This window comes from Zeugodacus cucurbitae, chromosome 2 (assembly GCF_028554725.1).
Source record: "Zeugodacus cucurbitae isolate PBARC_wt_2022May chromosome 2, idZeuCucr1.2, whole genome shotgun sequence".
Lineage (NCBI taxonomy): Eukaryota > Metazoa > Arthropoda > Insecta > Diptera > Tephritidae > Zeugodacus > Zeugodacus cucurbitae.
The window spans coordinates 24,167,803-24,180,942 of record NC_071667.1 but is presented as its reverse complement, the minus strand read 5'-3'; the positions used below and the strand labels follow the sequence as shown (position 1 = coordinate 24,180,942).

The 13,140-nt window shown below is 38.9% G+C and overlaps 3 protein-coding genes across 7 annotated transcripts; 1 reads left to right on the top strand and 2 right to left on the bottom strand.

The window, feature by feature from the left end:
• Positions 1-6,264: 6,264 nt before the first annotated feature.
• Positions 6,265-8,217, bottom strand: LOC105217753 (uncharacterized). 5 transcript variants are annotated; one of them, XM_054233666.1, is made up of 5 exons: positions 8,054-8,196; positions 7,094-7,982; positions 6,712-7,028; positions 6,542-6,652; positions 6,265-6,482 (listed from the first exon to the last, which is right to left on the bottom strand). In XM_054233666.1, exons 2-5 carry the CDS (start codon positions 7,202-7,204, stop codon positions 6,317-6,319), a joined length of 705 nt encoding a protein of 234 aa, XP_054089641.1. In that variant the 5' UTR covers positions 7,205-7,982; positions 8,054-8,196; the 3' UTR covers positions 6,265-6,316. The 5 variants fall into 5 exon arrangements, with proteins under 5 accessions (XP_054089641.1, XP_054089649.1, XP_054089643.1 ...); XM_054233674.1 differs by having other exon boundaries at positions 7,857-7,982; XM_054233668.1 differs by having other exon boundaries at positions 8,044-8,183.
• Positions 8,218-9,243: 1,026 nt separating this feature from the next.
• Positions 9,244-10,860, bottom strand: LOC105217752 (uncharacterized; the record flags this gene model as incomplete). Its single annotated transcript, XM_011192913.3, has 4 exons — positions 10,590-10,860; positions 10,202-10,512; positions 9,473-9,583; positions 9,244-9,400 (listed from the first exon to the last, which is right to left on the bottom strand). Coding segments are annotated over exons 1-4 (672 nt in total), but the record flags the coding sequence as incomplete, so codon positions are not given.
• A 199-nt stretch (positions 10,861-11,059) lies between these two features.
• Positions 11,060-13,119, top strand: LOC105217798 (uncharacterized). Its single transcript, XM_011192990.3, has 3 exons — positions 11,060-12,292; positions 12,762-12,872; positions 12,963-13,119. The coding sequence occupies exons 1-3, from the start codon at positions 11,202-11,204 to the stop codon at positions 13,096-13,098; spliced, it is 1,338 nt and encodes a 445-aa protein (XP_011191292.1). The 5' UTR covers positions 11,060-11,201; the 3' UTR covers positions 13,099-13,119.
• The last annotated feature ends 21 nt before the right edge of the window (positions 13,120-13,140 follow it).

The following is a 13,140-nucleotide window of genomic DNA, read 5'->3' as shown; positions in this document are numbered from 1 at the left end:
CATGCAAGCGACTTGTAGTGCACATCTATCAAGTCAACAACTACAAATTGAGTTTAGTGTTACAAAAAACAATATCAAACGAAAAAAGCAACAGCAACTAACTTTTACAGCATATAAACTACAAAAAGGTTTGCAAAGAACTTTGGCAAATAAGCCACTCTTTGTTTGTTTGCTAGTTCGGTCGCCAGGGCGTATGCGTGACTTATTTTGTTTGCACGGCAATTAAGCATGTGAAAGATAATCAGAATTTTTTATGATTTTTTTTCGTTTTAACGCTGTAATCATGCATATTTCATAATTTCCATATGAAGTTTGTCTGAATCTCTCGAATCAATGGTAAGTTTGTGCGATTCATGCAATTTATTTCATTTGAATTATCCATAAATATTTGTAAATTTATAATTACAATACAAATGCATTTGTTTGACTACAATCAAATCGGTGTGATAATGTGCTAATTGCAATAAAATGCGTAAATAAATCCATAAATATTTTTCACAATGGAAATTTGGAAATGTTGCAAAATTACTAACTCAATAAAATTAATGAGCACTTCAATGCATTACTAATTAGGAGATTCGCCTTTAATGTCAGAAACAAATATGATAAATACAGTTACAGAAAAAAGAAAACTTTTTTATAAACTTGTTAATATATTTGAATGGCAAGTGAGCAATTTTTATTAGAGAGAAAACAATAAAAAATTTGTATTTAACAATCGTATTGTAATCAAGTTTTTTTAGTTTTGTTGTGAATCACATAAGTATTGTAACTGATTGTGTTTATCGCATTTCATTTGCAGTTATATAATTTTCATACCGATTTAATGACAATAATGTACGTTTAACACTTAACGAGTTTTGTCCATATATGTATATATACATATGTATGTTTAAAGATATGTATATACATAGATATGTCGATAAATTAAAATTTAATTTAGGATAGGAAAAAGGTGGAGTTCATAACGGAAAAATACGGTGAAGGCTTTTTAATGCTTCTGTAAATCTACAAAAAAAAAAAATAAATTTTAGTGAAAAGCAATAAAAATAAGCTCGATAATTATCTACAGGACTGTTATTCTTTGAATAAACAAAAACAATAAGTTGTTCGAACCCACTCAACCCAATCAGTGCAGAGAGCAGAACGAATATTTGAAATATATTATTAAATTTTCGGGTCCACAGCCCCAAGGTAATCTAATAGATTTCTATCAGATACCAATAACCGATGATGTCTAGGGAATAATTCCATATATAGCAGGAGGCAACGCAGAATCTCCAAGCGAACCATTAATTACATAGCTTTCAGTTGGGTAAAGTAAGTAGTAGTCCATGCAATGTTGTGTAGATAACTACAGTCAGAAACGAATTTTATTTCGACGAATATTTGCATAACACCATCATTAGGTTAGGTTAGGTTATACTGGTAGGACAATAAGTCACGCATAGACCAGCTTCGGTCCATTGTGATACCAGATGAAGTGCCATTGGCCACGTTGTCCACGAGGAGTAGTCATCCTTTAGGATGGCTGCGCTTGGCGCGAATTTTAAAATCTTATGCGGCTTAACTATCGATACCAATTCCAGATTCTCATATTGTGAGGCCCCCAAGGGCCGAAGACGTTCCATTGACAATGCAGGACCATCGAATGACGGTAGGAGTTTTGTGTACTTCTGGTATACCGCTTTACACATGGCTTTAGCGGTTTCACACCCCGGTATATTTTTCCAACGTGTTAAGATTGTCCTTGTCATGCCCCTGTCCAGATCATCGCATAGACAGTGCATGGGTTTGTCAATGTCGGTCACGTTTCCGGATGACAGTTGTACACCACTCTTGGCAATCTCGTTGCCATCAAGGCCTTTATGGCCTGGCACGCATTAGAAGTGTAGACACATGTTCCTGGCAACCCTATCTACTCACACCCTGATATCTAAAATATGTTTGTCCCAAATGCGAACCGAGGTTTTTGCTTGATTGCTGCTTGACTGTCTATGTAAGTAGATATTGACTTTGGAGTAGCCGGCTGCCGCATTGAAGGCTAGCTCTTGAAATGTACTGCAGTAATTCGGAAGTTTGAAAGGCTGCTTTACTTCTAACTCCGGACAGTATATTTCCGCACCTGCTCCGTCCTCCATTTTCGAACCATCTGTATAGATATTTAATGTGTTGCGTGAGGCTGTCATTCCTTTACGCCAGCCGTCTTTGTCTAGGTTCACTCGGAAACTTCTGTCCAAAGGTACTATATGTAAATACTACTCCCGCCAGTAGTCGCACCGCCAGTGGTCGCCCCGCCGATTTTGCCTCGTAGTTTTCGGCAAAGAGATCTATCGGCGGCAGGTTTAGTACCCATTCAGGAGCCGCCGTAGGGGTGGTACTTAGAGCACCCGTTATACAAAACGCTGCGAGCCACTGAACCCTTTCCATTGGCTCCCGGTAAGCTGATTTTCTTATTCAATAGCAATAACTTCATACCTCACCTCACAATTGCTGTCTAGCACCTGTGCTTGAGAGAGGGAGAAAGCCCCAGGTAGTGCCGAGCATGCATGCATTACTGGCCTTCCTTACCCTTTCTTCCACATTCTGCTTCCACAACAATTTACAGTCCAAGACTACTCCTAGTTACTTGGTGCGGTCCTTCGGTGATAGTTGTGTTCCGTTTAGCGAGGGGAACCTCCATTGAGAGATTTTGTACTTCCTTGTAAATACAAGCATGTAGGTTTTCTCTGCATTCAACCAGCATTAACACAAACAACAATGTCAGCCTTGAAATCCCACCCATAACGATGGAACGCTGAGCTCTTTTTTGAGGTGAGAATAGCGGAACCCCATATTTTAAGATAACGTAGTAAGGCTGTATAATCTGATCGCTTTGCAAGTTGTAGTTCTATCCAAAAATGATTATTCAAACACTGTGGAAGAAAACTTCCAACTGGTACGCTATACTGCCTGCATAATAGCAAGATAAGTGGTATGATTTCAATATTCCTCTTGTTACTGCAAAAATCAATGACACGAAGGAAACAGCAAAGCTTACTAAAGATTTAAGGGCAAAAGATCATTCATAAACGATCGCTTTATCAGTCACCGCGCTATTTGTGGTAAACTCTTCAAGGCCCGTTCAACAAAGAGCCTCCATTACTGGTAACGCTTACAAAGGATAATTGGGCATTTTGAGCTCGTAGTGTATGAGGCCCGAACTAAACCTCCAGGTAGGTGATTTTGATAATTGAGAACTTGCCAACCTGGCATCGATGGTCTTGTCCGAGTCATTTCGATGTAATGTAATGGAGTTGACGGAAGAAGACATTGTACGTTAAACATCACTGTCATCGTCCAGTATAAAAGGTGATTAGGCTTGTACAATTCGAAATTCTGAACCTCGTGGCTTCAGTAGGGAAGAATGTTTGATATTAGTAATATACGTAAATTCAATTATGGGAATCTGTAGGATGGGATCATGTGTAGAAGTTCACGTAAGTGAGGAAAGTTTTTGATTGTCATTCACTTGGAAGTGGCCAGAAACGATTCTTCTCCACATGATTCAAGCAGCTCACGACTTCCGGCTTTAGACCAAGTATCCTCTGGGTAGCTAACAAACATCCGTATGAAGGCGAGCTAAAGTGAGAAGGCGTACCCGCTCCTGCGGTTGTGCGTAGGGTTTGGGACCCACCACATAAAAACGAAGTACCAATGAAAAATTGAAAGCCGCGGATGAGACACCCCCCTTTTGTTGAAGACCCCTGCAAACGTTTGAAGGATAATGATTTAAGGGCATGCACCTGGAATGTCCGGACCCTTAATTGGGAAGGTGCCTCTGCCCAGCTGGTTGATGTCCTCATACGACTAAAGGCTGACATCACCGCCATCCAAGAAGAGAGACTCCGTCGCAGAGTCCTGGCATTCACCCCGGTGGATGAACGTCTAGCCACAATCCGCATAAAAGCGAGGTTCTTCAACATATCGCTTATTTGCGTTCACGCCCCAACGGAAGAGAAGGACGATGTGACCAAAGATGCTTTCTATGAGCGCCTAGAACGTACCTATGAGCGCTGCCCCCGTCCCGATGTCAAAATCGTGCTTGGCGATTTTAACGCCAGGGTGGGTAAAGAAGGTGTCTTTGGCACAACAGCCGGAAAATTCAGCCTCCATGACGAAACATCGCCAAACGGCCTGAGGCTGATCGACTTCGCGGTTGCCCGAAATATGGTCGTCTGTAGTACCAGATTCCAGCATAAGAAAATACACCAAGCTACTTGGCTGTCTCCTGATCGAATCACGCGTAACCAAATCGATCACGTTGTGATAGACGGAAGACATGTCTCCAGTGTTTTAGACGTGCGTACGCTCCGAGGACCAAATATAGACTCGGACCATTATCTGGTTGCAGCGAAGATACGCACCCGCCTCTATGCAGCAAATAACGCCCGTCAACAAACACAAGGAAGGTTCGACGTCGAAAAGCTTCAATCACAACAGACAGCCACGAAATACTCTACTCGACTTGCACTCCTGCTCTCTGAGAGCACTCATCAGCATCTCGGTATAAGGAAACTGTGGAACGGCATCTCAAACTCACTGGGATAGATACCGAGAGCTAAAGAGGGAAGCGAGACGCATCTGCAGACAAAAAAAGAAAGAGGCCGAAATGCGTGAGTACAAAGAGCTTGAGAAGCTGGCAAACAGAGGTAATGCTCGAAAATTTTACGAAAAAATGAAGCTCCTGTCTTGAAGGTTTCAAGACCGGAGCATCCTCATGTAGAGACCAAAATGGTAATCTGTTAACCGATGTCCAGGCCATACTGTGATTATGGAGGGAACACTTCTCCGACCTGCTGAATGGCAGTAAAAGTACAACACCAGGAGATGGCGAACCCGATTCCCGATTCCCCAATCGATGACGATGGAATAGATATTCCATTACCCGACCATGAAGAAATTCGAATAGCAATTACCCGCCTGAAGAACAACAAAGCGGCAGGGGCCGATAGATTACCGGCTGAGTTATTCAAATACGGCGACGAAGAACTGATAAGGTGCTTTCGACACAACGAAAAGGAGCTGCCTTTATGCCGCGATGTCTGAATTTGGTATCCCCGCAAAACGTCAACTGTGTAAGTTGACGTTGAGCAACACCGAGCTGTTCGATACCAAACGAGGTTTCAGACAAGGTGACTCACTATAGTGCGACTTCTTTAACTTGATGTTGGAATAAATAATACGAGCTGCAGAGCTAAATAGAGAAGGTACAATCTTCTACAAGAGTGTACAGCTCCTGGCGTACGCCGATGATATTGATATCATCGGAAGCAACAACCGCGCCGTTTGTTCTGCTTTTTCCCGCATGGATAAGGAGGCGAAGCGAATGGGTCTGGAGGTGAATGAGGACAAGACGAAATATATCCTGTCATCAAGCAAACAGTTGGCGCACTCGCGTGTTGGCTTCCACGTCACTGTTGACAGTCATAACTTCGAAGTCGTAGATAATTTCGTATACCTGGGAACCAGTATCAACAACACCAACAATGTCAGCCACGAAATTCAGCGCAGAATCACTCTTGCCAACAGGTTCTACTTTGAACTGAGTAGGCAATTGAACAGTAAAGTCCTCTATCGACGAACCAAAATCAAACTCTACAAGTAGCTTATCGTTCGCGTCCTGCTTTATGGTGCAGAAGCTTGGACGATGTCAACATCAGATGAGACGACACTAAAAGTTTTCGAGAGGAAAATTTTGCGCAAGATTTATGGTCCTCAGAACATTGGCAACGGCGAATACCGCAGACGATGGAACGATGAGCTGTACGAGTTATACGACGACATTGACATAGTTCAGCGAATAAAAAGACAGCGGCAACGCTGGCTAGGTCATGTTGTCCGAATGGACGAAAACACTCCAGCCCTGATAGTGTTCGATGCAGTACCCGCCGGAGGAAGCCGAGGAAGGGGAAGGCCTCCACTCCGTTGGAGGGACCAGGTGGAGAGCGACCTGGTTACACTTGGAATCTCCAACTGGCGCCGAACTGCGAAGGAAAGAGAAGAGTGGCGCGCTCTCATCGATTCGGCTATAACCGGCTAAACGGTTGAACGCCAATAACATACATACATACTTGCAACTTTTTAAACTGCATTGATATTCACATGCAGTTTGTATTTGTATATATTATTTGTAGACAAACAAGCATTTAAATGCCACACCTTGTGAATTTAGTTCAGAGTTAAAAATAATGTCTTGAAAACAAGGACAACAAATTTAGACATTTTAATATTATGCAGTTATAAATGGTATATTTACTTTTCAAATTTAACATAATCATGTATTGTCGAAAATTACTTTTGAGATAATACGCAGGAAATTCCTTCTACAAGCTGGATAGAGTCTTCTGCAATTTAAACCACGCATACCACTCCATTCTGCTGTCTCGTAAGCTTTACGCTGCACGTCTTCGCTTGCGGCGAAACCCGAATGCAATGAGGGCCTACAGAGTTTCAAGAGATTTAATATAATCATAAAAATTGCATATATAATTTGCATTACGTAAGTATAAATGTGAGCAAATCACGTATTAAGTGACGTTCTTCGGCATCAAACGGATATTTAGCGATATCGCAGACGCTTTGGAGCAAACAACTGGAGTGAAAGCCATAGCTTGAGAGATGAATATAAATTTAAAAAGTTTATTTTTTATTAGAGTCGTCGACGCTTACCTTGCTATTACGTTTTCCAATGCGTTATACAATTCACCAGCTGTGAAGTCGAAGAAATGCTTATCTTTTGATGGAACTAACCAATTTTTAAATGCTCCAACGTACTCCATTGCTTCGAAATCATTGAAGTTTGCTTTATCAAAGCTTCGAGTATCGTTGTTGTTGTGCACATCACGTTTCTCCAACTTCCAAATAGGAGCATTGTAGAAAGACGTGGGGCTAAATGGAAAGTCGTAGTTCATTTGAAAGCCCCAATCGAAGAGAACAGTGCGATGCAACGATAAGTCAATAATCGGATATGATATGGAGACCGTTAACTAAAACAAAATAAAAAATTATTATTTTTAAATAAATTTCACACAATTTTAATGAATATTTGTACCTGCAGCCAGCTGGTGTTAGGATAAAGTAAGTATGTGGCAGCTATGTGGAAGCTTTTGATAAACACGCTTACGAAGATGTAAATTTTGATAACAAAAGAGCGCGACAACATATTGTCAACTGTTCGTAGTTGTTGCTAATCTCTAATATTTGAATGCCAAATGTGTAGTCATTGTGATTTGAATGCCACGACATCTCATTGTCGGCAAGTAGTTTGTGCCACACATGCGTATTGACACATTGTTTTAGTTATTCTCACAATTAAACCTCACTTAATAAGTTATGTACTTGCAGTTAAGTTACGTTCAAACCGCTAATGAATTCCAAAGCCAATGTTTTGCTTATGGAAAATGTGTTAATTTAAAGTCTTGTTAAAGATTTGGTAAGAGATTGTCTTGTGACATAATACTCATTGGACACCAGGGTGTTCCAATCACGATTTGCAAATATCACTTAATATATACATATGTATGTACATATTAAATTATCAAGGTGATAGCATAACTATATTAACATTGATAATGAGTCTGTAATGGTTGTTGGTATATAAAAACTAAAAAAATAACTGTTACATTGAGCTTAGCTTGTTTTTTACCATCAACAGAGAGTCAAAGTTTTAGTTCTTAAGTTCTAATATATATATAGAATATACTGTTATTGAAACAAGTCAAGCATTCCGACGAACAATCGTTTTTATAGACTCCAACCCGAGAAATCGGCTCTTCTTTAGCATATTACCCCTCCGAGCCTTTAAAGATTCATACCGTGGTCGTCTGAACGAATATTTGAGTTTCGGACAGAGTGTCAGTTTTGTAGATATGATGACGTCTCTAATAACTCGGCATTATTGTTATTTCATTCTGGTGCTATATCATAGCTCATAGACAGCTCTTGTATGTCAAAATATATGTTATCTTAATTAAATTAAATGAATAAATTAACCGAACATACTGTACGCTACCGTAGATATCCATGACAATCGGATTTTGTCCATAGAGACGAGTCGGCCGCTTCTCACTCTCGAGTCTCTCAATTCAAATTCACAGTCGAATACAATTATTTATAAATCGTTAGACCATTTTTAATTGTTGGATATGAGTTTTGATCTTTTATATCATATTATGAAAAAACTGAAATAATAATTGAAATAAATAATAATAATTGTAAAAGTAAGACCTCTCTCGAAGAACAAAAACCAAACTTTATAAGTCTTTCATCATTCCCGTCCTGCTTAATGGTGAAGAAATGTGGACGAAGTCAATATCCGATGAGACGGCACTAAGAGTTTTCGAGAGGAACATTTTGCGGAAGATTTATGGTCCCTTAAACATTGGCGGCGAATACCGCAGACGATGGAATGATGAGCTGTATGTGTTATTCGACGACATAGACATAGTTCAGCGAATGAAAATATAGCGGCTGCGATGGCTAGGACATGTTGTTCGAATGGACGAAAGCGCTCCAGCTTTGAAAATATTCTATACAGTACCCGCTGGTGGATGTCAAGGAAGACCTCCACTCCGTTGGAAAGATCAGGTGGAGATGGCTATATTCGAGAAAGCGGAGTCTATGCCAATATCGCGCAAAAAGGCAGCTTTAAGATATTTGTGATATTTTTTGTTCAGGATGTCTCTATGGAGAATTGTTAAAAGACACCGGCGCATGTGGTGATTTTTATCTTTATGAGAAGAGAGCTCTAAGATAAAAATATAATATAATTCATGGATAAAATTCCGTAGCAGATACAAAAGATGAATTCATTATTGGAAGAAAACTTCAAACACAACCATCATTTCTCTATATAGGCCGTGCCTATTGGATGTTTTATAGCTGCAATAAAATCAATTTTTTGAGCTAATGCTAAGAGACAGACCATACAACAGTGTATTTTTTGAATGGAGAGCAGATTGATTTTGATATTCTTTTATATAAGACTTCGTTGCCCATATAGACATATACATATAGGGCGACAATAAGACAAACAGATCCGCATGGGTTGTGATGGTGAAGTGGTCCAAATCAACTTTGAAATACCGTTTAAGAATGGTTTGTAACGATAAGATAATAATAAGATAATAATGTTTGATAAGAGATCTCTGAGTTTACTTTTCTAAATATTTTTTTAGTTTTTTATTTAATTAATCAGTCATTTATTAATATAATTTTAGTTACAACACTTAAAATATCTCTTTCACAATCGGCATAGAGAGCAGTACAATTTTCACCCAAAAATCCATGAAGTTCGGCAGCTTCGTATGTTTCCCTGTAAATTTTTTCGTGTTTGGCGAAACCTTGATGCAGGGAGGGCCTAATAATTACAAAAGCAATATTTTTTATTAAATGTAAGACAATAGTTCTTTACTCTGATTATTTTACTTACGTCAATATAAATGTTAAGAGTTCCGTGAGAATTGTATGATGGTCATCATCAAATGGATGTTGAGCTAACTCGCAAACGCTACGTAAGAGGCAAGTTTCATGTACGCCAAAGCTGTGTAATAAAATGATTGATTTTGATTTATTAAGTACATATTATATTATAATTTCTTATAAAAAGTAGATGTAACATAATTTAATTCTTTGGAAAGACAATTTCTTAAGCTTATTTCGCTCTTCAATGAGTTCTAACTAAACACCATTCAACAATTCGCTGGATCCTTGGAAGATATCCCAATCTAACTGTCTGAAGGCTGGACATTCGCAGATGTACTGCTCTAATGTTTTATAATGTACATGTTCTGCACTCTGCCGATTCTACTTTGTTTACTCAAGGATAGATCTAATCGGTTGTTGCCTTGAGGTGCCTAGTTTCTACGTTTCTAAACATCTGTACAGTCCAGAAATCCCAGTATTGGAAAGCCGATTGCAGCCAATACATAATAATCCTGGTACCACTATACTTAATGAAAGATCCCTGAAAAATTAGACTTTGAACTACCCATATTTAAATTTAAATTCTTAGAATTTCTAGTCTTATTAGTTTGAAAAACAGCATAAACTTAGTTTTTAGAGTAGCACTATGTGGGGTTAACGGTCATTATTACTACTAAATTCGGCAAAGTCGAAAATATACCAAACATTTCACAAGCTAATTATATAAATCCAATACCTGGAAAAGTAATCCTCAATTCCTTGATATAGCTCCCCAGCCGTTAAATCCATCGGATGCTGATTTACATTTATTTTGCGATCATATTTATCCAACCACTGCAAATGTTGCTGCACCTCCAGACTATCAGTATCGCGGTCAATACTACGTTTATTACGCGGTTTTGGATTCTGTATTCCCGGCCAAATGGGTATGTTGTAGAAAGCCGAAACCGAACCGGGCAAATTGTAAGACATTTGAAAGCACCAATCCATGAGTATACTACGCTCAGGAAGGTACTCCACAACGGGATATGAAACCGAGTGGACAAGCTGAGGAAGAGAGAAAGATAAATTACGGTTATACAAAATTTAAAACGGAGAATAGAGGAACTACATGTTATACTTACACCTAAAGAAGTGGACATGTTTGGATAAATCAAAGCCTGCGAGCGTTCGACCAATAATGGCGTGAGCACTACAAAAATACTTTTCCAATTCATATTGACTGTCGAGATGTCTGTTACAAAGTATAAAAAGCGACTGATTGAGCATATAGAATGTGGATTTAGTAGAACCCACTACCATCTGCGTCTCATGTATTGAATAAATTATTTCGGTTATAATATTTAGGTTATTGGAGTATCAAATGCGTTTGTTGACAGCTTTATTAACAGTCAATTGAAAGAGAAATGTCAACTAGCTGTAAATGGTTTGTGTCAACAGTAATGAGAAGTATGTGCATACAAGTGAGCCGATGATGGCTCAATTAGTGCTGAGCGCAAGTCGTTGGTGTGATCAATTGGTTTTATCAAAAAAATGAAATGGCGATAGTGAAAGAAGAATTTTGTGAGTTCAATATATTAAATTCCGGCCAAAATGCCGTTAAGTGAGTGCATGTAATTGCGCTATATTTTTGGGGCTTTTGATAGTTCCAAAGTTTTCACTGCAAGTAGTATTATTTCTTAAATCGAACGAAAAGTACGTATGGCACACATATAACAGAAAAAGTAGTGAAAAAAATGAAATTAATTCGTACGTACAGTTGTCTGCATTTATTGCTGCTATTCGGTTACTTAAGTGCGGAAACTAAAAATCTATTTGAACCAAAACTCGAAAATTCATTACCAATTTCGAATTTAACGGAAATATATACCACAAACGCGTCAACTACGAAAGTGATCAAACCCAAATCATGCAGCACGAATTCGTTGAGCGGCATCACCACATTACGTCCGATCGTTGAACGCGTGTTTTCGCGTAAAAAACGTTTTCTACTCGCGCCTGCTAAAACGCGTCTAAAATTTACCTTAGGACTTAGTAAAAAACTACTCGCTCGTTTTCCCAGTGGGTTCAATTTCAATATGGAATTGGCTGTATACTACCCTATGATTACTAGTCGCCTCGATCTAATACCGAAACGTTTGCGTCCAAAGACTACACCGAAACCAAAGTCAAAGGGTCCCACCACACCACTCATTATACAAATACCAGGTTCATTGATCAGGTACAAAGCCAAACCAGCCACAAAACCATCAAAAGTACAACGTATCGACGAATCGGGTCATCATTTGCAGTGGGTAGATGCGAAGCCAGTAGGACCGCCAACCTCAACCATTTCGCAGTACTACACACAACCACATAAGTGGCAGCAATGGTCCAAGTATGGTGCACCTGGTTATGCGCAGCGTTATGAGTGGACACCCGCAAAGCAATGGCCTGACAAGCAGCCTGATTGGCTGTCGCAGGACGCGAAATGGAATAAATGGACAACTACGCCGTTGCCTTGGTCATCAAATAAGAAATGGCAGCAAAAGGCTAGAAAGTGGCAGCAATGGGAGCAACCCCCAGGTGCAGGTGAGACCTGGACCCAAGGTAGACGCTGGCAACGCGACACAGCGCTAGAAGAAAATACCGAGGAGCAAAATACGCTGGAAGATGATTCCTCTTCTGAAGCTGATCTGAGTTCCGTTGACGTTTTAGAGGAGCTTGAGGAAATTGAACCCTTATACATGCATTTTCCTGAATTAGAAGATCATCATGAGTGGAAACATTATCACAACTATCGTGATCGCAGACAAATATTTCATCAGCTGAACGGTTTGAGTAATATGTGAGTGTTTTATTGTTACTAAAACTTAAATACTTGGTAAAAAATAACAAAGCTTAAGGGACGTGATCGTAAAAATTTATATTTGTAGTGTTGTATTTTTATTAAGTCTTCAGTTATTAAAACATAAAGCAAAGTCAAAGAGCAGAAACAGACGCGAGTGTGAAAGCGCTATAGTCATATACGATCTAATAGGTTACCTCTAACTTATTTGTACAGAATTATTAGATGAACAACTTAGATTTTCGTGAAGATTCAATAAACGAATATTTTTTCGAGTTTTTACCCTCCAAGCTCCGAAGCGATTGCTTGAGATTTCTGTTCCATCCTCGATATAGTATAAAAAACCTTTGTGACATTATTTTGCGCTTAGTCTTAGCTTGCCATTTCTTATTTTGTATAAGATTTTTATAGATATTTACTGTTTTAGAAATTCTGCAATAAAAGTTTTATAATTGTTCTCGTTTTACAGTCTTGGGATAGACTTGAAGTCCTGTATTATGCGCGCAATATGTGATTGTAAACGATTTTTGTTACCACCAGGATATTCATTGGTGCAGGATATACTCCGTGTGATGTTTACGTAGGTTTGAATAAATTTACAAAAATGAAATAAAATATATAAATTATTATTATATTTTTTCCAATTATTATATAATTTCTTTCACCACAGTTTTCCAACAAAAACAGGTCTGGAGGACGAATACAGCCGCATTGTGCAAGCGGACTATGAAACATGCGACTACGAATTAAAGAATGCGTGTCCATTTAATGTGCTCTCTTGGCTAATGGGACAGAAACAGGGCTAACCATTTTGGTACTCAAGAATATTATTGATAATTGACTTTTAA

What these genes read in the sequence shown, in the direction of transcription:
- LOC105217753 (XM_054233666.1), bottom strand. Translation starts at nt 7,204, where the DNA reads ATGTTGTCGCGCTCTTTTGTTATCAAAATTTACATCTTCGTAAGCGTG. An exon ending in CTAACACCAGCTGGCTGCAG is followed by an intron (nt 7,029 to 7,093) that starts GTACAAATATTC and finishes ATTTTGTTTTAG; the next exon opens with TTAACGGTCTCCATATCATA. An exon ending in TTGGAAAACGTAATAGCAAG is followed by an intron (nt 6,653 to 6,711) that starts GTAAGCGTCGAC and finishes TCATCTCTCAAG; the next exon opens with CTATGGCTTTCACTCCAGTT.
- LOC105217798 (XM_011192990.3), top strand. Translation starts at nt 11,202, where the DNA reads ATGAAATTAATTCGTACGTACAGTTGTCTGCATTTATTGCTGCTATTC. An exon ending in CTGAACGGTTTGAGTAATAT is followed by an intron (nt 12,293 to 12,761) that starts GTGAGTGTTTTA and finishes CTCGTTTTACAG; the next exon opens with TCTTGGGATAGACTTGAAGT. An exon ending in ATACTCCGTGTGATGTTTAC is followed by an intron (nt 12,873 to 12,962) that starts GTAGGTTTGAAT and finishes CTTTCACCACAG; the next exon opens with TTTTCCAACAAAAACAGGTC.